The sequence below is a fragment of the Marmota flaviventris genome, chromosome 16 (assembly GCF_047511675.1).
Source record: "Marmota flaviventris isolate mMarFla1 chromosome 16, mMarFla1.hap1, whole genome shotgun sequence".
NCBI classification, from domain to species: Eukaryota; Metazoa; Chordata; class Mammalia; order Rodentia; family Sciuridae; genus Marmota; species Marmota flaviventris.
This window is the reverse complement of record NC_092513.1, coordinates 46,411,910-46,436,705: the sequence shown is the minus strand read 5'-3', so window position 1 is coordinate 46,436,705 and position 24,796 is coordinate 46,411,910. Positions and strand designations below refer to the sequence as shown.

The 24,796-nt window shown below is 38.3% G+C and overlaps 2 protein-coding genes across 3 annotated transcripts in view; one reads left to right on the top strand and one right to left on the bottom strand.

Annotated features, from left to right (window-relative positions):
• Osbpl1a (oxysterol binding protein like 1A) overlaps positions 1-18,919 on the bottom strand; it is a 226,335-nt gene extending 207,416 nt beyond the window's left edge. The window contains exon 1 of the mRNA XM_071602837.1: positions 18,784-18,919. The gene's annotated coding sequence lies outside the window, so the exon portion shown is untranslated. The remainder of the gene's footprint in view (positions 1-18,783) is intronic.
• The window catches only part of Impact (impact RWD domain protein), a 29,021-nt gene continuing 23,071 nt past the window's right edge, over positions 18,847-24,796 (top strand). Inside the window, exons 1-4 of one of the 2 annotated variants that reach the window (XM_071602842.1) lie at positions 18,847-19,113; positions 20,211-20,339; positions 21,802-21,854; positions 23,307-23,369. In XM_071602842.1, the coding sequence (XP_071458943.1) occupies positions 19,078-19,113; positions 20,211-20,339; positions 21,802-21,854; positions 23,307-23,369 (281 nt within the window). In that variant the 5' untranslated portion in view covers positions 18,847-19,077. The remainder of the gene's footprint in view (positions 19,114-20,210; positions 20,340-21,801; positions 21,855-23,306; positions 23,370-24,796) is intronic. The other variant, XM_027935650.3, reaches the window with a different exon arrangement.

The following is a 24,796-nucleotide window of genomic DNA, read 5'->3' as shown; positions in this document are numbered from 1 at the left end:
TTCCCAGTCTCTCCTGGGCAGTTTTTTTTTTTGTTGTTGTTGTTGTTCTAACTAGTACAGATAAAAACACAATGATGGTGGAATAGAATTCATTATTCCAGAATACTGCTGTCCTATGAAACTTTCCACAATTATGGAAATGTTCCATAAATCTATCTTGTTCAGTACAGTAGCCACTGGCCACTTATTGACCTTTTTAAATGTAGCTTGTGTAATAGATGGTTTGAATTTTTTAAAAAATATTTAGTTTTTAGAAGTAGTTGAACACAATACCTTTATTTTGTTTATTTATTTTTATGTGGTGCTGAGGATCGAACCCAGGGCCTTGCACATGCTAGACGATGGCTCTATCACTGAGCCACAATCCCAGCCCCTGGTTTGAATTTTTATGCAATTTTAATTAGTTTAAACTTAAATAGCCATATATGACTAGCAGTTTCCACATTGCAGTTCTCAAATAACAAAACAATTACTATATTGCCCCAATTGTGTCATACTTGATTTTGAGAAACATTTGGCAGACACAGAACCTCTGGAACCAATTAATAAATGCTTCCCTCCTTGCTCCTTTCTGAGCATATGAGCAGGTGGACATTTTAACTTTGTAGGCAGAGCACATTAACTGAAATCCCTATCTGCAATGTATGTAAGTAGGAATAGAAATGGAATCTCTGAATGGATGGGAAAGGGATTTAAGAGTAACGTAACTTTGGTCCTGCCATTCCCATATTGCCTGAACCAAACTGAAAAGTTAATGGGTTAACTTTAAGAATGGGATGGACTTCATCAGAATAGTCCACTGCCTGGTTCAAACAGGATTCATCTCAGATTATTTCCTTTTTCTCAAGAACTTTAAGAACCCAAAACTCTACCACCATTCCCTTCTCACATCCCAAGGATTCCCTCCAGAATATGAATCTCCCCAGATTGCAGTACCTAATGTCTGTGTCCCTACAGTTTTGTCTTAAGCCTGAGAAACCCCAGAATGCACTTCCGTGTGTTGCATGTGTTAAAACACTCCTCTGGTGCCAATGTGACTTTGAAGTGCTGCAGGAGCATGCTAAAGGCTTGTTAAGTCTATTAAAAGGAGGATTTTATGGACTGAGACTTTGGGGAGGGCTTCGGATAATTACTGCCTGGAATGCTGAAAAGTAGGTCAGATGTCAACAGGCAAATCCAGATAAATCCTTGAGTTGGGGGAAATTAACCATCCCTACACCTACATATTAAATACTTTGTAATGTTATTAATTCCATACCATCAAAGATATGAAGTCATTGGGTTTTTTTTCTTTTAAAAGCTGTCTAACTTTTATTTTTGTCATTTGTGCCATTTGCCCCAGTTTATTTAATACCTAAAAAGAGCTGGCATGTTTTCAAATATTAAATTCTTTTGATCTATACTTAATTCTGAACCTGTCTCTCTTTTCCTGGGGTTGTGATGCACAGATATCTAAGTATCAGCTTTCTACCATGGATTGATTTTGCTGACTCCCTACACAAGAAGTTTAGAAAGGACTACTTTCTTTGTAGAGTTTCTTGGTTACAAGCGACAAGTACTGGCTCTAATTAACTTAAACAAATAAGGAACATACTACACAGACACCAAAAAAATAGCTGAAATCTTGCCGATTGAGGACTGGACTAGGGTACTGGACTAGGCATCTGGGCAGGAGGAATTTTGCAGTTTTTCCAGAGTATCATTGCTGGGAAAAATACATTCTAATTATTTTTATTTTTCTATATTTTTGTCTCTCTTCATGGGAGGCAAGTTGAAAAAGAGAGTCTTTCATACTTTTTCTCATTAAAAAAAAATACTCCTTGGACAGTATTTTCAGATTGACTTTTAGCCGTTGTTTTTATTCATCATGAATTCACCCTGGTTTTCCTTCCAAAAGTGTCTGGTGAAGCAACTTCCTGAAAGTTACACTACCACTTCTTTCATGCCTCAGAAAATCTGCCCTGCCATTGCCTCCTTTCAGGACTTCCTTATACAGCTTATTATTCTTGGCTCAACAGATGGAGCATGATGGTGGTCTAACTGGCATTTCTCTACCAAAAGTCTGGTAGATGCACTCTGTTCAACAGAAAAGCTCTCTATTGAGAGGCAGTGAACCATCTAAATTTCTCTCTTGGGCATATGACCACAAGGTACACTCCTCAGTCAGGGTAGATACACAAAGGCATAGAGAGGGAAGTGAGAGCAGAGAGAAAACAGAAGCTCTGGGATGGTAGGAAGGAGAGTAGAGAAAAGATGATCAGTGGCACCAGAAGCAAGAGCAGAGAGAGAAAGGACTGAGACCTCACTGTGTGGAAACACTAGAGCAGGGTGCACAAGGTGATAGTCCCTGCTGAAAGGCCAGCTGCAGTTACATCTTCAACAAACTTCCAGAACAACAACATTTTTATTTCTCTGTATTGTTGCAATAAATTCCTGCCTACTATAACCTCTACTACAACCTGAGCATTCTCTAGTCCTTGAGCCTATAAATAGCCTAACATACCACTACTCCCCTTTCCTACTCTCATCTCTCCCCTTCTTAATCATTGACCAAAAGCTATATCAATACTTCCTCTCTCTTCAATAGCCCCAGAGTCTGCTGAATAGAGTCTACTGTTCTCTGCTCTTCTGTGACTTCTAAAATACATATCTCTTGCTGGGTGAAATGGTTCAAGTTTGTATTCCCAGCCACTTGAGAGACTGAGGCAGGAGGATCTCAAGTTTGAGTAAGCCTCAGCAACTCTACAAGACCCTCAGCAATTAAGCAAGACTAGGTCTTGCTTAGAAAATAAAAAGAACTTGAGGTGTAGCTCAGTTCAATACTGGGTTCAATCCCAGTATTCTAAAAATAAAGTAAAATATATCTCCTTTTGAGGATGTCAACTCCTACCATCTATTCCTGAGTCACCTCTCAGCACCTGATTCAGTCAGATCAAAGGGTTCACTCTGGATGAGTTACCATAGGCCATGATTTTACTTCATCCACCAAAGTCACAAAGATCTAAGGGAGTAGATTTTATAGGCCCATTTTTGGGCCTAAATTAGAAATATGGATCAAATAACCAACTCCTGGATTTTACTCAGACTTAGAAGAGTCATCAGACATCATCTAATCCATTATCATCAACCACATTTTGAAGAGAAATTCCCCTAGCTTGGGGAACTTTTCAGACTTGCAGGTTGCTTACTTCACAATACATCCAAAACCACTTTTTCTTCCATCATTGCTGTTAGAAGTTCTTCTTGATGAGGCAAAAACTAACTCCATACAACTCGCACCTTTTAGTCCTCAGCTGAACAGAATAAACTTAACTGAATTTTCACAGATCATTCCTCTAAAAATTTAAGCATCATTAGCAGAGTTGCCTTGTTTTTTCTTCTGGTTTACATTCTCAAGATGTTCCAACCTATCCCCATGCACCAGTTGATCATGGCATTTGCAGATACTTTCTTCTATTAAAACCTAGCAGCCAGAATTAAGCATAGAACAACTGATTCTCTGAAGCTAGAGAATGTAGGGATATTTTATTAAGTTCTATTACAAGAATCAACTGGTAAACCCGGAGCCTTTTTTTTTTTTTTTCCTCCCAATCTCTGACATTTCCACTGCCCCCTGGTGGTAGCTAAGTTTTCTTAAGAGAATGGAGGATGGAGGGAAAAGAAAGAGAGAGGGGAAATGAGATTATAGAAAGAAGGGAAGGGATGTAGCAAAGAAGAGACACATTTATATATAAATTCCTGGCCTCTTGAAGTTTATACTATAATTTGGGAAGCACAGTATACAATGAAAAACTAACAAAATAGCCATAATAACACCTAAAATGGTAAATAAAATAAATTTAAAAGAATTGGGGGTTGTGGTCATAACTCAGTGGGTAGGTCACTTTTCTAGCATCACATAAAAATAAATAAAATAAAGGTATAAAAATTACAATAACATTTAAAAAACAAGAATGGGGAAGACTTCATCTGTAAGTACTAGAACAGTGAAGACATTCAGAAGTGGTAGTATTTATATTTAGCCTGTTTTGGATAGGAAACATGAGAAAATAATAAATGGGTGCCTCCAACATAGTAAATTTAAAAGATGAAGCAAGATATTAAAAATATAGAAGTACACGTTAGGCAAGAGCTCAGAGCTAAAAATATTCTGGAGTCATTCACAAATATTCATGATGTTATATAGAATCATCAACAGAAAGAAAATTGGAATAATGACATGTAGAGAGAATTTGAGCATCAGAACAGAGAATTTGTCATTTATCATTAATTCAATAATCAATTCTCATATAAACAATACAATAACCTTGATTTGCTTTCAAGGACTTAATCTAATGCATGGAAGACAATATAAAACCTGTAAATCAGCAAGTATATTAAGAGAGAGAAAATAATAAAAACCACAAGGAAATTACAGATAAAGGAGGAATAAGAAGAAGTAAGTTTGGGGTCCCCCCGCCCAGTGAAGAGCTATCAGATAATGCTTTATAGGAAAGGTGGCTTTGAAAATGAAGACATTGAAATAGATAGGATTTGAACATGTGGAAAGAGTTCGGGAACAACATGTTAAGTATAGAAGAGGAAATGTTTCCTCAACCTTCTTCCAGTTCTTGGTTAGGTTTGAAATAAAACTGACAAAGACAGATTAGTGGGGGAAAACTATAACAAATTATTTAATCCAAGTTTTACATGACACAAGAATCTTCAAAAATGAAGATCCAAAGACCCAGGGAAATCTATTTTTATGCTTAGGTTTCTGAGTATGTATGTTACTCTGGGGATCAAACCAGGGCCTTCCACTTACTAGGCAAGTGCTGTACCCCTGAGCTAAACTCCCAATTCCTATGCTCAGGTTTAATGAAGAATAGACAGCAGTGTAGGAATATGATTGAATAAAAGGGTATAACCTAATGATAAAAGACTGAGGGGAACCCTGCAAGACCTGTCTGTTCAGTTTCTTCTTCGTTTTGGTATATACCATTCCTTCCTCAATTCAAAGATTTCAGTGTGCCAAGGCACCATATTTTGGGGTGTCATGCTCATAACCTGATATAAGCAAATGAAATATAAACAAAAGTGACCAAGGGTGGAAGGAGGGAAGAGGGTGGGCACAGCTAAAAGAGGGCCTTGCACATCAGAGACCACACCACACATTCTAGAAACAAAACATTGACTGAATCCCCAGGAAGGCTCAACAATCTAGTCAATCAGGAGCTAAAGTAAGAGGGACAGGTATGTCATGCAGGGACTCTGACCCATGAAACAGATTCGGGGTTCTGCAGGCCAAAGAAGATGCAAGATGCAGTTAGGATAGTAGACAAGCTTTAATCAGTGATGGGACAGCCATTAGCCAGCCCCCAGCTTCAGCTTTGGCCCCCAGCCAGTTTCATTTTAGCTCCCCTTTTGCCCATTTCCTTACGCCCTTTTTATATGCAGCTCAAACAAAGGGGGCACACTGCCAACAGGTTACGTGGCAGGGGGCATGCTCACAAGTTAATGTTTATGACCTTGGATCTATGCAGTGAGTCACAGCATCTCTGGCCTTGACTAACCATAATAAAGCCAGTTCCCAGCTCTGGCTACACACTAAAAGCATAACATAGCCCACCAGAAGTCCTAGTGAGGGAGCCTTAACAACAGCCATTTGGGGCCCGCCCTCAACAAGGTAGTTGCAGGAGGCTTTGAGATACCCAATCTCAATAGATTCAAATTTTGGGCAGATTGAGAGTTCAAAAGTGAGGTCTGGTCTAGAGATGTCAATTTGTGATCATCTGTGTGGAGGTGACTTGAGGCCATAAATCCTGCAGGAGATGGCCAAGAGAAAGGAGAAAACAAAGAGGAAAGAGGCCAGGACTAGCTTGGTTTCCTGCCCTCACAGCATTATTTTCACTTTCCTCAAGTCCCACACCCCACCACTCTCTTCCACACTCTCAACTTCACCTCCAAAGCTATTAGATGAGGGCCCCCAAACTTTTTGCCACCAAACCCACAAAATTACCAGCACCAAAATCCTTGCTTCCTTTTCCTCTTCTGTTAAAAGGGAACAGGTCCCCTCCTAGGTAAGGCCAGAGCTTCCACCAGGGTTCATGATTGCTCCTTCCATCTCATCCCATCAGCTGTCTCTCTTCTAGACTTTTATATGTTCTCAAAGTTTACCTGCAGCAGAAATGCTGCCATCCATTAAAACCCTTCTGTCAGGTAAAACCCTTTTTCTCTTCCCTCCTTCAGAGTTAAACTAGTTGAAAGAGTGGTCTACACTGGCTCTTTCTTTTCTCTCTCTTATACTCTCTTCACTCTGGCTTTTGCTCCCATTACTTCACTGAAACTGCTCCCGCTGAGGACACCAAAGGCCTCCTTGCAAAATCCAACAGGCCTTTATAAATTCTTTCCTTATTTGACCTTTCAGCAATGCATTAAACTGATAACCCTTCCCTCCTCTGAGAATGCTCTTCCCTCAGTTTCCCCAAGATCCTTGTCTTTGGCTCTTCCCTTCAATGTTGAAAGTTCTGCCGAAAATTACTGCATCTCCCCTCTTATTTTTCTTCAGTGAGCTCATGTATTCCCATAGCTATAATAACTCTCTATATGCTCATGTCTCCCAAATCAGTAATTCAGGTCCCAACATCACTCCTGAGCTTCCAACCCACACACCAACTAATTAAACTAAATACAACCAAAAGGGAAATTTCTCCTCTTCCCCCAAACTGCTTGCCTCTTTATATTCTCTTTCTTGGAGGTAAGAATTCTTGATTCTTCTTCTATCCTACTCCTATCTTTTCCACTATTCCCCACAACCTTAATCTATATTGCAAAGAGAGATTTAAATCTAAAATTTAAATCTGATTTAAATTCACTTGTTTAAAATTCAGCTCTGCCTTTGAATTGCCTTTGAGATATAGTCTAAACTCCTTAACATCATAAAACTCTGCATAGATCCAGATTCATTTCTCAGTATTATCAGTGTTTTGTGCTTCTGCAATCATGAACAACTTTTCCCTGTACTGACAGTCTCCGAATCTTCAGAACCTTTGCCCCTGTTGTTCATTTGTGCCTTAAAGTCTCCCTCTCTGCTTCTTTGTCTTGCTGGTGTTTACGTTTCATGCAGTGTGGCTTAAACTCCAAAAGCCTTCCTGACCCCCTATGACTAGGCTAGTTGCCCCTCTTACTGGCTAAATTATTACCTCATACTTACTCCTATGAAAACATTTCTAGCCTTTATCAGACTAAAAATAGATTGAAGGCAAGGAACAACATGTTTATCAGTTACCATCTTTATCTAACACAGTACATGGGCAGATATTAAGAAATCAATAAATATTTAAAAATTATTCTTATTTATTTTTAGGCAAGTGCTCCTCCACTGAGCTTTAGCCCTAGCCCTCAATAAATATTTTTTGAATGAATGAATGAACTGGGACATTAGACTATGCCAGAGATGTTTTATGCAAGGTGGGAGCCAATGTAAAGGAGTGGAATGTATGCAAAACTTAGAATCAGAAGGCTGGACCATATCTCAGTTCTTAACCAGCAACAAGAACATGAATGATATATTTGACCTCTCTGACTGAAGATCCCACCAGGTGCCAGGCACTGTTCTGAGTAGTAGCAATCCAAGGATGAAGGAAGGGGTAGTAATCGCAATCAAGAAAGTTGAGTCCAAAAAATATAGAGTAGGTGAGAGGTAGGAGGAAAGAGTACTCCAGGTGTAGAGAGCAACATGTGAGAAGGACTGTAGGCCAGTGATCATGGGCCTCATTAGGGAAAGTGAAATTAGTTCAGCAAGGTTAGAGTATAAGCTGCATGCCTGCCAGCTGGAGATAGCTGGGAGAGATGCCAGGACTGAAAAGGCCTATAGGAGCCAGATCATGAAACACCCTTTACCATGTGCCAAGGAGTTTGAGATTCATTCTCAAGACCATGGAGTTAAAACCCCAAAGAGTTTGAAGCAGAAGAGTGTCAGGATCCCATTTCTATTGCAGAAAAAGATAAATTGAGTAGTTATGTAGAGAACAGGTTGAAAGAACAGAAAGAATTTAGTGATTAGTTGGTTGCATATGAGTGGTGAGGGGCAAGGAAGATAAAGGAGGCACCAAGATTCTGATGTAAGAAATTGATTTATAGAGGCACTGATTGCGGAGCAAGGGACTGGAAAAGATGGAGAGGCTTTTGAACAAAGGATGCCTATGTAGAAGAGATCTGTTAGCAAGAAGCAGGGTGGGTAGAAGAGAAAAGCACAGAACTGGAAAAACATGCTAACAAGTTACTGTTGTAGTTTAAGGCTGAGATAATAGGACCTGACCTAAGGTGAGCAGCTTGGCATAATGATACACACCTGTAATCCCAGCAACTTGGGAGGCTAAAACAGGAGGATCACAGGTTGGAGGCCAGCCTCAGCAACTCAATGAGACCCTAAGCAATTTATCAAGACCCTGTCTCAAAATAAAAAATAAAAAGACATCCAGGTTCCTTCCAATGTGAGCACCACTCTGTTGATGCATGCCCTTCAGAGTTACAACTGTAGAATGTACAGTTGTACAGATACATACAGATTGCACTGGAGGATTTTTGAAAATGGTTTATCTCACTTTTATCCACCCATTTTTGTCCTCTCAATGTCTTCAAACTCCAGATTGATTGTACTGAACTATCTATTTGCTTTCTTAATCTATTCTCTGCCCTTTGTTGCTTTGTTTCTGGTAGGATAGCCTCTAGGAATAGAACCATCTGAGCTTCCTTGTCCTTTGGCTTCCAAGTTAGGTTCAGAGGATGAGAGGTACCAGCAAGAAAGAATAAACAGGAAGGGAAACAGGTTGAGGTATACAGATACCACTCCACCCCTAACCACTGACACTTGTCACTTCCTTACCCTTCCACCACACCCCCCTATTGATACTTTGTCAAAATTTTTGGTAACGGCAGTGTTTTTCTGCAGTCACAGCTTCTCTTGAGTAGTTCCTATTCTATGGGTCCAGTTTGGCTGGCCTCCCAAAATAAAAATACTATTCCTTTCAATCTGGGAATCTGAACATCTTCTTGAAGTTAATAGTTCTGGTCTGCTTCTCTATTTTGTGGGTCATTTAATTTGCTCCATCAAAGGGTATACAAGTGATCACTGTAGTCAAAGTTCCATTTTAGAACCACATCCTGAAAGTTCTCAGACACTTCTCATTAATTTAAGAAATGATTATTCATGGTAACTCTAATGTTCATCTACCACTATATCCACCCCATAAAGTGATTTGAGCCACTTAATTCTTTTTCTCAGTTGATTTTCCCTTACTTTTCCTGTTGGGGACCATTTCCATTTGTGCACCTAAGGACATGACACCATAGATAAATTTTGATTTTTTTTTTCTTGAGACAGAGTTTTACTATTTTTTCAAGGCTCGTCTCCCCCTCCTGGGTTCAAGTGACCCTTCTGTCTCAGTCTCCCAAGTAGTGGAGAATATAGGCATGTGCCTGTGCCCAGCTTATTTTCAGTAATATAAACTATTATTTCTTAAAAATTTACTACATGCAAAAAAAAAAAAAGTACTAGGGGCTTAAGTTTTTTTTCTTTCTTACAATTTTCAAAGTAGACATTAGCATCTTTGTCTTTCTTATAAATAATGAAAAGTGAGGCTCAGAGAAGCTAAATAACTTGCCCAAGTTTGCATAGATAGCACATAAGTCAGGATATGAATCAAATAGTATATTTTGCTAGTTCATGCCTTTATACTCTGTGCGCTATTGCTAAAGGCCAAGTACTCCATACCTAGGTGATGAGTAGATATAAATAAATGATGGTTAATTGTAGTAGAGCAGTAATGGGAAGGAGAGAGAGAATGAAGATATAAATGAGTAGCTGACAGACTTAACCAAGGCCATGAAATCAAGGAAGCTCTGTGGAGGGGGCATGTGTCAATTTATATAATCCAATAGGCTGCAGGAGATGAGAAATAGGAAAATTTGGTTTTCCATACACATTAACAGATTAAGAAATCTAGAGTTTGTTCTCACCACACAGCAGTCCCTGAATTTTCACATGGGAACTCCTGAATGATAATAACTGTGTCTTACTAATATTCACTCATGAAACAACACTCATGAAATTTCCACACATAGCTTGCTTCAAAAAATTGTGACTAAGTTACACAGTGAAACTCCATACTGTTTTCTGTATGAAATATTGTAGAGATCTTTTACTGTAAAATGTCCACTAATCAGTTACAGATCTGTAAACTTAATGATAAAAATATAGTGATAACATATAATAGTAACATAATAAGAAAAGTAATATTTATTGAATACTTACTATGTCCCAGGCAGTATACTCAGCCCTTTAAAAAAGTTTAAATATCACTTAATTTTTGAAATAATTTATGAAATAGATACTATTCCTACATATATACAAAGAAACTGAGGCAAAGAAATGCCAAATGGCTAGCTATTGGCAAAGTTGGTATCTGCACATAGGCATCCTGTCTCTGGAGCTTTCTCCAAGTACATGAAGAAACTATATTCTCATAGCAGTGTAAGTCTACACCATATCAGCCTCAGAACACGCTGTTAAGCAGTGCTTGACTAAGGATAATAGTTTTTTAATTTCTTCAGTACCAGTAGGTAAGATAATTCAGTAAGCTATACATAGCTGATAATGGTTCTTATGGAAAAAGGCAGAATTATGTATTTTCCTTTACAATTTCTTAGTCTTCTTAGAAATGAATTGCATAGTGTGTTACACATAGCACAAAAAAGGCACTCAATAATTTTATTGAATTCAACCAAGTAGTAATTGTAAGAAAAAAATCTTTGTAAGAAAAAGTGCCAGGAGGCATCAAAAACAGTTAATAAAAACTATGCAAAGAGTAAATATAAACATAAATCATCACTATTACATCTTGGATACAAATTTTGCTAGCTTTGGAACAATAGTTCAATGAATATTTTCGAGAATATAGCTTTAAATGGTGGCTAATAGTCGTTAAGTCTTTAACTGTAGTTGGAAGCATATTCACCTGCAGTGTGTTCCTTGAAAGGTTCAGATTGATTTTTAGACATATCAAAGTATTTTAATGAGAGGGAAAAAGACAATTTATTGCCATTCTTTTCATATATAGAAAAATTTCTGGCCTGGCAATTAAAATGATAGCTTTGGCAAACCACTTCATGATGTCAATGTATGAAGGGGATAAAAAGGACTTTTCTATTTTGTGAAAGTAATAACAGTCCAAATTGGCAAGGCCTGGAATACCTTCTGTAACTATCCAGACAGAATAAATTGGATTTTAACATTTCACAATCTCATCAAACTCTTTAATTATAATTTAAAAGTCCATTCATTCTACTTAGTAGCTTCTTACCCACCCAGATGAGATATCTTATTACAGAGGACATGACAACCCAGAGATAATTTGAAATGGCTGTACCATAGGGGTGCGCTTTGGCACTTTCTCACTTCCCTTCCCTCTCTCCCAGCTCCCCGATGAGCCTGTTCCCCAGCCATCTAATGTATACATCCATTCAACTAATATTAATTGTGTATCTACCAAATGTCAGGGCTGCTTCTGATGTTAGGGACACAGCAATGTATAAGAAAGATGACCCTTATGCTCTCACAGAGCTTGTATGTGTTGAGGAAGATAAATCACAAATACCTTAAAGACACATAAGTTAGATAATTGTCCCCTGGTATGGTGGCAGCATGCCTGTAATTCCAATGGCTGCGGAGGCTGAGGCAGGAGGATTGTGAATTCAAAGCCAACCTCAGCAACTTAGTAAGGCTCTAAGCAACTTAGTGAGACCCTGACTGTAAATAAAACACAAAAAAGGGCTGGAGATGTGGCTCAGCTGTTTAGAGCCCCTAGGTTCAATCCCTGGTACCAAAAAAAAAAAAAAAAAAAAAACAAAAACAAAAAAACCCACCAAACAACAACAACAAATGTTAGATAATTGTTGTATATTGATTTGTATTGTGAAGAAAATTATACAGAATAAGCCATTATAAAGGGAAAAAAAAAATCCCTTTGTTAGCTAGGAAGGATCCTGGCACTCACTGCATTGTTCTCCTGGGGAACATAAATAATCTTCTGGCAAAACAACATCAGCTAAGGTCACTTTGTGATACTGAAGTAAAACCAAGGACACTGTGCAAGCCACTGAAATGACCAAACATCCTTCTCTCCCAGCTATCATGAGTGAACACTGCTCCTTTACCCATTGCAGCTTCAGTCCCTCTTGGTTTCTCCTGCCTCCCAATGAAGACTCATTAAATACTCAATCATACTCCTATTTCATGATGGCTCCCAATCCAGAACTAACCCCCTTCCTTAACACAAGCCCCAATCCTCTAAGTCCCTTGTAAGATTTTCTTACTGAGACATTCCATGTTTTGTCAAAACATGGGGTCTCACTTGCTGCCTAGGAGCATCTAATGAGCCCAAATTTGTTAGATTAAATTACAGTGTGTTCCTGGTGGCCTTTGATTAATGAGCATTATCAAAGAGGAGAGGGAAATTTTTAATGTTGTTGTAGCAGTCAGGTAAGTCTTTGATAGGGAGGATCCTTATGCCAAGAACTGAAGCTAAAGAGACAGCCATTGAAGAACTAAGGGAAGAACATTTCATTTGGAGGGAAAACAGGTAATTTGCCTTTCTTACCAACACTGAACTTTACACACACCATCTCTGAACACTGATTTTGAGGTAAAGGGGAAGCTAACTATATTCTCATTTTCTACTTTTAGTCAAGAAAAGCATTTAGAAAAAAAACAAATTTAGGATGTCATGTAAAGAGGTAAGGAAATCCAGCATGGAAGAGACAGAGTGTGCATAACACTGAGGAAGGCTTATCCTACTTCTCTGTTAACTTCTACCAAGGATCCTTCCTGTTCTCTGTTGGCTAAACCAATCCTTGCTAAAGTTGTTAACAAGTAATTAACAATAGAATTGATAACTATCCCTTCTAGAAATACATTTACTAAGAAGAGACTTCTTAAAAATGAAAAATAAAAAAGGTCAGTGTTAGTATGTTTGGCTGGTGGGAACCCAGGTATTTCCCAATATTGAGCCAGAAAATATATATAATAATGACCTTGAACTGTATCATCAGAAGAGAAAGTATAAAGATACCATAAAAGACTATTACTTATAAACATACATATATACATACATACATACATATATATGTATATATATTAGTTGTAGGTGGACACAAATACCTTTATTTTTATGTGGTGCTGAGGATTGAACCCAGTGCCTCACGCATGCCAGGTGAGCACTCTTCCACTGAGCCCCAGCCCCAGCCCCTCAAAAAATATTTTATTTTATTGATTCTACTGTTCCAAGATTTTAGGGAGAAGGAGGGAGGATTCCTTAGTCAATTTCTTTGTGAAGAGCTATACACTATTGACCTCTTATAGAAATTTATATTGTCTATTAGAATATTCAGGATGCTGAATATTCTAGTATACAATATATCAGACTGTCTAACACAATGATGATAAACATGAATGACCACAGAACACATTCTCCCTTTGATCACTGTACATATTGAGGGTTAATTTCTATGAAATACACATTTGGATACACTATTAATGGGAAATCAATCACTGTCCTAGAGGTGAAGTACTTGCATACTTTATTTGGGACAGGGTATCTATCTGGGAACTGGAGGTGCTAGCTGGAGGTGGTGTTAACAGGGTCTCCTTACCTCACAGTTCCTCTGTGAGTGAGCTTAGTTTCACTCATTAGATATTACCCTTCTGTTCCCTTTGAATCTCCTGAAGTTAGGCAATGCCTATGGCACCATTACTTTTTCTAGTTGGTGTTTACATAAATGTCAGCTAATATTCTCAGGCTGTAGTATTATTTATAGTAACAGTATAACATGAAAGGATTTTCTTCTTTCCCCAATTACTTGCTAATATTGACTGTTTCCTTGACTACTTCATTGACAGAGATTCTGCATAAAATTATAGTTTGATATTCAGCATTTTTTCTCAATACTTGGGATTGAATCCAAGCCCTCATACATAATGGACAAGTAGTTTACCACTGAACTACATCCCTAGGCCAGTATCTAACATTTCAATCTTTGTATCTTTATGACTTTTCCTGGCTATAGTATATCACACTGTGGACCTGGTAATAAATGGCACAAAGAGAAACAATAGCCTCCAAGTTTGTTGACCTGTAGTCTGCTACATTGGCTTTCATTGTCTGGTGCTAAGAAAAACATGTGAATATCATTAATAGTATATCATGATGGTTTGTACTTTTTTAAAAAAAATCACGTGTGCATGTATGTGTGTGTGTTGGGGGATGGGGGCATTCCAGGGATCTAACACAATTTCTCACACATGCTAAGCACAACTCTTCTATTAAAAACTATAACCCCAGCCCATGTTTTTGTGTCTTAAGGACATACTGCCCTAAGAAAAATATTTACACAATAGATAATATTATTATAAGATAATTTTTTATTTATATATTTTTTGGTAGCTGGGATTGAATCCAGGGGCGCTTAATCACTGAGCCACACCCCCAGCCCTTTTTATTTTTTTCCTTTGAGACAGGGTCTTGCTAAGTTGCTTAGGACCTTGCTAAGTGGCTGAGGCTGGCTTTGAACTTGTGATCGCCCTGTCTCAGCTGGTATTACAGCTGGTATTACAGGCACAAGCCACCATACCAGCACAAATTAATATTATTAAAAGATATATCTAGGCACATTAAAACTTTAATGAGCTTATTTGATCTTTAAGTTATTCATGAATTGGGCAGCACTAGATCACACATAGTTCAGTGCTCTACCAAAGGAATTGGGGGAAGAAACTTTTATATGGCATTTGTGGAAAAAAGACAAAAAGTATTCTATTGGTTAAAGCGCAAAGTCCCTAGTTAGAGGTTGTTTGGTAATTTCTGCTTAGTAAAGTCTCTGGCTAGGTGTTAGATAGTGGTTTCTGATGGGTTAAACTTAAGTTAACATTTAGTTGGGTTTCAGTTTGCTTATGAAGGAACCCAATGCACTGGAATCATCTGAGCCTAGAGGCCTCTGAAATAATTATTTCAAGTAATATATGGACAAAAATTCACCTGTGAACAGTGTGCTCTAAAGCAGCTTTCAGTAGTCTGGATCCTGGAGAGGAAGACATGAAGATGAAGTTAAATGTGTAAGAAAAATGAATTATCTATGTGAGAAAATTGGGAAGGAGACTGAAGAGATTCAGTGAATCATCAAATATGAATATGACCCTGAGTGAATGAGGAAAACAAAGGAAAAGGAGGAAAGTTGTATGGCAGTAGTTTTAAGGAAAGTTCAGCAGAGTCTGGAGCTCAAGTCTCGCATCAGAGGAGTGTCGTATCTCCCAAGAATAAGCCTGCTGTTCTAATTCTGCCAGGTTCTCACCTGATAGCAGTCCATGAAGAATATGTTCTTGTTCTACTGTAGTAATAGATCATAGAACATAATATCTGGAACCATCAGTCAAGTACTCTCCCTATTGTCTAAGATCTAAGAGGTGTTTTCTTTTGGTCATCATGCAAGGTTCTCAAAATTTAATATGCATGCAAATCTCCTAGGAATCTTAAAAAGCAGATTTTGTAGATCTGAAAGGGGGCCAACTTTCTGTAGTTCTAAGAAGCATTCTTTAAAGATGATGCTGTTGGGTGCTAGATCTCACTTTGAGTAGCAAGGGCCTAGAGACACTTGGAAAATCCAGTACAAACCATAGGTTTATACACTCTTCACAGACTTAATATCTTAGCTCCGATGACATAACTGTTGTTGTCAGACACACACAATTTCATGTTAGGTTTTTTTCCATTAACTTACCCCCACCCCTCCCATAAAATCTCAGCTGCCAAACCCTTCACATTACCTGCATAACCATTTATGACCATCTCTGTATCTTCCACATATGTGTACTCATTTTGGTATCAAGATAGGGCTTTGGTATTCTCTAATCTCAATCATATACCTTTGGTTTAGATTGCTTCTCAATATTAAGCAAAAAGTTTCAAGTTGTTAAAATATAAACTTAGGCACATGAAAACATCAACAATATTGGCTCCAAAATCTGTACTGTGTAGAAATTCTGGTGCAGCCATTCACCATTTCTCTTCTTGGTGGGAGTCCTGAGGGATTCAGCCACATATATTTCCTCCACATTGTCTCAGGACTTCTGCAGTTATCATCCTAACCATGTGTCTGTCCACCTCTCTTTAACAGGATCTGTTCCCTTCCTTACTCTAGTCACAGACTTATTGACATATTTTGGTTCAATTCCTTACATACTATTGTTTAAGATAGTGATGTTCATATTTTTCTGAAGCCATGGAATTATTTTTTCAAGCAAAACTTAAGTAAAATAGATTAAGTAGGTATGACTGAAACAAATGGGAGACAAAATTAGAGAGAAGGCCAGAAACATACCTTGTGAGTTAAGGTGTTTAAGTGTTATTATGAGAGCTAGGAGGAGTGGTGAATGGTTTCAAGGAAGGAGAGACATGTCCAGAATTGTGTATTTTGAATGATTACTTCAGCAGAGAAGTAAGAATAACTTGAAGAGTATCCAGATGGAATCAGAGAGACAGGAAGGAGAATAAGAAGGATTACAATAGATATTAAGCAACCGGAATTATAAGAACATGCTCTCTGGAGATGGAGTTAAGAAAAGAGTATAGAGTGAATTTAGAGAGCACAATGTCTTGTAAGTTTCAAGCTTAGGCAATCATTGATGTTTTGAGGGTTGCCACTTATTAAATCAGGAACACAGGAGGAGGAATATTAGAAGGTTATTGAGCTGTTTTGAATACACTGAGCTTAAACACTGAGTTTAAGTACCCACTGGAGTACATGGACATAGAAATCAGCAAAATCAAGCTTAGAAACTCCTCCAGTACAGGACCATTATTATTTGTAGAGTAGTCCCAGAGTCTGCTTATGCAATTGCTCAGGGTTCATACCAAGCTATCTTTTTCAAATGAGTTCTCTATAAATTTGTGCTTCTTTCCAATATATTCTTCAAAATACGGATTGCCTGCAACACTTTTAACTTCAGTAATCACTTCTCTCCTTTTTCCAAAGTGCTCCTTGCATATTCAAGTCTGGGGCTAAGCAGGTTAGAGAAATAGGGAGAGAATTCCCCCACCACCACCATTGTCCTTTGCTGTAAAGTCCTTTCTGTTTAGAATTTAAGTTCAGAAGACTTAAAGGTTGTATTTATGAAGAAATAGGGATCAATAGAAAATGATTATAATCTGCAAAAGGTAGTATCAACTGGGTTGCTGTAATGTGGCGGGAACAGAGGTACTGTGTGTAATATTTTGCACTATGTTTAGAAGGTTAAGGTTTAATGCAGTGGCTTTCAAAATTGAGTTTTCAAGTCCTTGAGAGGGAACTGAGACAGGAAGGGTTGCTTAGTAGTTGGAATTTTGGGCCCATCATTATTTCAGCCAGAACAACCTGATTTGTTTCACATATAGCTTTCACTGAAAAATGGATTTCATGGTCCCACTTCCCCACACCCCCAAACACAGGGTCTTCCTATGTTGCTCAGGTTGGCCTAAAACTCAGAATCCTCCTACCTCAGACTCCCAAATAGCTGGGACTATAGGCTTGCACCATGTCTGGCTTCTACGGTCTTTTTAAAAACATGTTTAAGTGTGAAAACACTATTTTTTAAAAAAATATTTTTTGAGTTGTCAATGGATCTTCATTATTTATTTATTTATTTATATGTGGTGCTGAGAATTGAACCCAGTGCCTCACATATGCTAGGCATGCACTCTACCACTGAGCCACAACCCCAGCCCTGAAAAGCATTATTTTATGCAGTAGAAGTTGTAAGTCATATGAAGAGGGTGGTGAGGAGGAGTTTAGAGTGAAAGAAGGAAAGAAAGCTGTTGAACAATTGGTAGTTGCAAAGGTCTTCCCACTGTTCTTTGCCAAACTATATACAGGATATTCTAAGACACTTTTATTGTTGATTTACTTTTATGCCCCCCCCCCCCCCCAATCTTAAGTTTCTCAAAGGCAATGCACGACATTTGATTTTGCACCTCCAATGTTTGGCATACTAAAATAAGTCTGTTAAATTAACAATTCTAGGTACTTTGCCAGTGCACCCCTACCTCAGAGAAGCGTTCCAAAGGGGGACAGAGAAATGCTCATTATTAAGAGAGAGGAAAGATGTTGTATTTAGAGTGTTCCTATGTGTGTGTGTGGAAAAAAAAAAGAGAGAGAAGTGAGAGTGGATAAAATACCTTCTAAACATAAGAATGAACACCTCCATTGATGTGTCTTGTAGAAGGTGACCAATATATTTTGTAACTAATGTACTGCAAAGTGTCATTGAGTGTGTTGGAGGTGGATAAGAATGACACATACTGATTCAAATTTTTTGAATAATGAAACAATGAGCCTTATGTTAATTGTATAACCAGTATCTTCTTCAAAACTCATTCTCAGACAAAATGTTCAAGGACGTTAGAAAAAAAAAAACTGCAACACAACAGTGAGATAATAAGGTTTCCCCCTTAATGTTTCTAAATTGCCTGTCCTCTGCTGCTCTTGGTAACTCAGAACCATGTTTGCAAAAATCAAACAAAATAACTTAAAACATGTTAAAACAAAACCAAACAAAGCCCCTGCATTGAAACATAAAGACTGGGGCCTGAGGCTGAGTCCGTTCCCAAATGTGGCAGGTAACCCGAATGCCCAACGTCCCCCGGGGGTTCCAACCGTGCTGAGGCCGCAGTGGGAGAGCAGAAGCCCCCAACCCTTGAGAACTTCTGGAAGACACACCCCGGAAGGCCTCGCGCAGCTCCCGAAGTCAGCCGCCCTCCCCCGGGTCCACACCACGCTGAAGGGCCGGGAGAACGCAAGGCGCGGACGTGCGTTCCTCCGAAGCCCGGGGGCCAGGAGCCCCTCGCACCACCTGGCCCGCAACCCGGAAGCAGATGTGGGCTATGCGGCGCTACCGGGTTGCGGTTCCGGGTCGGGCCGCGCCGCAGCCCGCGCACATCTAGCCGCCGCGGCTCCCTTCCCCCGTTCTACGGACCTGGGTATCGGCGGCCGCAGGGCCGCCCCCGGGGCCACATGGCTGAGGGGGACACAGGGAGCGACCAGAGGCAGGTGAGGCCCCGGCGGGGCGCTGACCCCCAGGCTCAGCTCGGCCTTGCCTCGCCGTCCCGGGCCATCTCCGCCCGGGGCCGCTCCGGTTCCCGCCTGCACCGCCCGGGCCGCCCGGCCGCGCCGTTCATTCGCTCCACCGTATTCCATTTTCCTGGCGCTTCCCCTTTGGCGAGCGCTCCCGGCGTCTTGTTCCTCAGCGTCTTCGGGGTTTGGCCTACTTCGGACGGTGTCCTCGTCAGCCATTAGCACGCGACAGAGCAGCTCTGGGCCGGAGGCAGGAAACTGGGTTCTGCATCCCACCCTGTCTCCCGGGTCACCTTGGACAAGGTTCTTCAGACCCTTGGTTTCAGCCTTTGCAAATATGGGCAATAACACAGACCCTGGAATTTCCAGAGAGTCCACCAAATCTTATATTTCTCTTGATTTTGAGCTTTCTTCTGTGTAAGATTCACGTGGGCCCTCTTAAGTCTTTTCCACCAGGGCCTCGAGGACAAAATGAGATGATCCAGAGTTGAATATATTCTTTTCTCCATTTTTCACCTTTTGGTCCAGTTATTTTTTAATCTCACACCAAAATTATTATTTCTGAAATATTTTGAGGCTTTGGACACCAAAAAGACAAAAAAAAAAACCCACCCAGCCCCAGGCCTGTGCCCAAATTTAAAAAATAAAAAAAATAATGAATGAAAAGAAACTAAAACAACATAGAATATCCACTAGAATATAGGGAGAGTGGAAACACTATTAGTGGTGAGAGTGGGAGTTATCTGTTTAAAATAACATAGTTTGTCTTTTTAATTGTGAATCTCACTAAAGGGTATGGAAGTGCATATATATTTTGGCTCGGTAAGGGGCAAAAACACAAGAAGGCCATTGTGTGGCCAGCTCCGTTCATTGTAGTAGTGTCCCTCACCCAAAGAGAGGTTTGGTGACCTCCTGCTAAGAACATTTTTGCTTATTAAGGCTCATCCAGTAATCCATCCAACATAGTGATGTTGAATGTTAATACCATATAAAGTACTGAGAAGAGGTTTTAAGGGTATATGTACACTGTTCATTTGTTGACTTTTTTTTTTTTTTTTTAAATCAACTTTCAGAATGAGGAAATTGAAGCAATGGCAGCCATTTATGGCGAGGAATGGTGTGTCATTGATGATTGTGCCAAAATATTTTGTATTAGAATTAGCGATGATATAGATGACCCCAAATGGACACTTTGCTTGCAGGTATATATATATGTATATATATATATTTCTTTCTTTCTTTCTTTTCTGCTTCTCTACAGCCATTTTCCAGTTACAGTATTGACCATGACTGCCTATAGAAGCCTCATGATTATTCATGCATGTGTTATTTTCTAAATTATCTTCGTTGTTGGCTTTTGTTTTGATTGATTAAACATGTAGATAGTTAAATCTCAGATCACCCTCAAATTGTGCATGCATTGTTTCAATCTTTCTTCTTCCAATTCTTTTCATTTATTAAATGTGTTCATGTCCCTTGGACAGATTTGAGTTTCATTTCCTTTCATTATCCCATTCATATAATGGGAGAGTTTCTGAACCTGGAAGGATGGCTGATATTTAAAATGAACAATAGGATAGCAATGTAGATGATCCATACAGTAGATTCTCTATTTCTTTATTAATTGAGAATCAGTTATAGTTAGGATAAAATAAATGAAAAAATTAGCTGTAGCTTTCTCTCTTAGTACATCTTCTTTGATGACTGCCTGTATTTTCAACATAAAGGGTGCTAAAGTTGAGTTTTTTTATTTTTGTAATAAAACTTATTTGAAAATATATGGTTTCTATAACTTTTTCATATATAATATTTGGTAGATTTTTGAGGGGTGGGTGTCAGGGATTGAACTCAGGGGTATAACCACTGAGCCACATCCCCAGCCCTATTTTGTATTTTATTTAGAGACAGGGTCTTACTGGGTTGCTTAGTACCTTGCTTTTGCTGAGGCTGGCTTGAAATCCTGATTCTCCTGCCTCAGACTACAGAGCCCCTGAGATTGCAGGCATGTGCCACTGAACCCAGCTCATATTTAATAGATTTTTTTTAGGGTTTGTTTTGGGTTTTTAAAATTTTTTAAAGTATTTTTTCAGAAAAATATCTGGAAAATTTTATAGTGTTACTCTATCCATTTGTGGTCAGGGCATAATGCCCCTGTTACAAGTTTTCCTTTTCCTTTCAAATATTTTCTTTACCCTTATTCTTTTGGGGGGCAGGAAGGGTACTGGAGATTGAACCCAGGGGTGCTCTGCCACTGAGCTACATCCACAAGCTCTTTAAATTTTTTTTTAATTTTGAGAGAGGTTCTTGCTAAGTTGCTGAGCTTGGCCCCAGACTTTCGAGCCTCCTCTATCAGCCTTGTAAGTCACTAGGATTATAGGTGTGGGCCACCACACTCTGCATTGTTTGCCCTTATTTTATTTTTTATTATTATTATTTTTACTTTCTCTGCAAATAATTTGTTTTACTCCTTAAAATACTGGCAGCATCACTAACAACATATTCAATGTTAGAAGCATAAATTTGTGATTTTCTTCTGAGATTTAACAAACCAATGATTATAAGTTTGGCAGGATAGAAATTTGTTCAGTGGCTAGTTTTATAAATATAATTATTTTTGAACGATAATGAATTGTTAAACAGATTTGTTTTTAAACTGCATTCTAGGTGATGCTACCAAACGAATATCCAGGTACAGCTCCACCTATTTATCAACTGAAGTAAGCTATATTTATTTCTAAATTTATATTTTTTAAAAAGATATTTTCAAAGATTTTTCTCTGTACTATGCATTGCATTTTATATAAAATACTTTTATTAAAACAGAGATTAGAAACACCTTTTCGATTTGGTGTAGAACATTTAAATAAAAAAATCAAATTACCTAAAAACACATTGAATTATGCCACTTAATATAAAAGAGAATCGCTGAGTTCAGAGGGGTTAAATAGCTACAGAATTTTCTTTAGAGATGGGGAAGAAAACCTTTCTCTTTATTCAGCCTAATGATCTGGAAACCCTGACCCTTCGAATTTCTCCTGACCTCTGTCCTAGCCACAAAACATTCTGCTTAAGACTTCTTCCCTTCCAGGAATTATCCAGGGTACTTCTCATGGTTCTCCATGTTCTCTCTCCTCCTTGTTATTGAGGAACTATTTTCTTCTAAGTCCAAGCTTAATCTTTATGAGTCATGACCTGTTGATGCAAGCAACCTGGGATCTACCTTGCCTCCTTAATCTAGTAGTATGTATAAACCACGGGAATAGATTTGCATAAAAATCTGTTACCAAAAATTTTTACTGACTAGTGGGATTACTTTTTGTGTTAAAAAAAAAAAGTATTGCAAATGATAAAGGAATGTTTGCAAACAAATGTTCTTTTTCAGATCAGAAAAAATATTTTTTCATTATTTTTAATCTTTTTATTTGTAGTTGCTACAATATCTTTATTTATTTATTTTTATGTGGAGCTGAGATGAACCTAGTACCTCACACGTGCAAGGCAAGTGCTCTACTACTGAGCTACAGCCCCAGCCCCAGAAAAATTATTTTTATAGTCATTTGATGAACAGCTTACCTGTTAGAGTTGTTGAAACACCAGTTAGAAACAACAGTTGGGAACTTATGGTATTGTAGCAAATATTGTGAATCTGGAAATTTAGATTCTAGAACCTGTTCTGCCACTTATGTAAACTTGAGCAGGTTTATGATACCCTTTGAAATCACCTTTGTTTTTTAAACCATTAAAACTGAATAATAGAAAAAAGACATACAAACCAAATGGCGTCTTAACAGTCTATGCACAAAAATGTTTCAGACTCAAAATAGCTCTCTTGCAGAATTCCAGGATGTGAGACCAAAAAAGCAAACTAAATCGATAAATATACATATAGTTTATATACTCAGTAGATTCGGTAGAATAAAAATGACCATGATTTCTGATTTCTTAAAAACTGAATTTAATTTTTGTTGGGGTTTTCATAGTTTCTTGGGAGAATTAAATGAGTTAATGTCAGTATGAGCATTTTGTAACTACATAGATGTATACAAACACAAAGAAACATTTTAATGTTTCTTTGTGTTTGTATACCTATGTACTAATCAGTAATTTCTGTTTGAAATGTTAATGCAGTCGTTGAAAAATATTCTTCATTGTGCTTTATTCATTCTTAGTGCTCCTTGGCTTAAAGGGCAAGAACGTGTGGATTTATCAAACAGCCTTGAAGAAATATATATGTAAGTAACAGGTGATTAAAAATATTCTGTTACTGATTCTGTTTTGTGCCCTACTGAGACTGTGATATGTTAGTACCTAAATTCAGAGATTTTTCTCTCTCTCCCCCCGCCCCCCACACACATACACATATATATTTTTTGGTACCCAGGATGGAACTCAGGGCCACTCCACCACTGAGCCACATCCCCAGCCCTATTTTGTATTTTATTTAGAGAGAGGGTCTCTCTGAGATGCTTGGCACCTCACTTTTGCTGAGGCTGGCTTTAAACTTTTGATCCTACTGTCTCAGCCTCCCTAGCCACTACATATACTGTATTTTCATAGCATATGTAGAATGAAATTGATAGAAGAATTGTAACCATAATTATTTATTAAACTTCCAAATGCTTTTAAAGATAATTTCTCTTTTTTTACGCCATAAGACTCAGAGTTTATTGATATGGTTTTTCTTCTTCCTTCCCTCATTCCTTCATCAACAAATATTACATGGCAAGCACTGTATTAAATCCTGGATACACATGGTTAACAAAACCCGAAATGATTCCTTTTTTCCAGGGCATTTAGAATTCACAGGGAGGTGGAAGATGTCTTTATACATTGTAAAATGAATGTAAAACTAAAGCTGTGATAAATTCTATGAAAGGAAAGTAGACAGTACTATGCTAACTGAGTTTGAAACAAGACCTATCCTAGTCTAGGAGGTCAGGGGCAGCTTGTTTGACTAAGAGGTAAGTTAATTAGGTGACATTAACTCCAGTGAGAGGCCTCAGAATGTACAATGGCTCTGTGTCAGGGAGCTTGACACCTTTTAGGAAACAGTAATGGTTATATCAGATGGGAAGAGAAAGGGAGGGAACGTGGTGAGAAATGACCTGGAGAGGTAGGCAGGGAAAATCCTGTGGAGTTTTGTTAGCTATGTTAAGCATTTTTGTCTTTATCCTGAACATAATTGGAAATAGAGGAGAGTTTTAAGTGGTAGGATGCCAGTGATAAGATTTTCGTTTTGAAAAGATTATCCTATTTCTAGGATTGGAAGACTAGAAAAATGGAGACTGATTGGAAGGCAGCGAAAATGGATGTGGGACATCAGTTAGGAGGCTGAAAAATTATTACAAAGAAGATAAGATAGATTTGGATTAATTTTAATTATATATATATAAATTTATTAAGACAAATAATATTCTGGAATATCATTTTTTTTTCCTAATCCAGGAACTAGTAAGGATTCTATTATATGTTCTAGGTGGCCACCCCATTTGGTACAGAGAGTACTCCTTTTGTGTCCCTGGGATCCAGGCCAGGTTTCTTTTCCTCCCAAAATATTTAATTAGAACATGGTAAGTCATTATGGAATCCATTTGACTTGTTCCTTTCTAAAGGAAGTAGTGCCTTTCTTGGGTCCCCATTTAGTGATTCTTTTATCCTT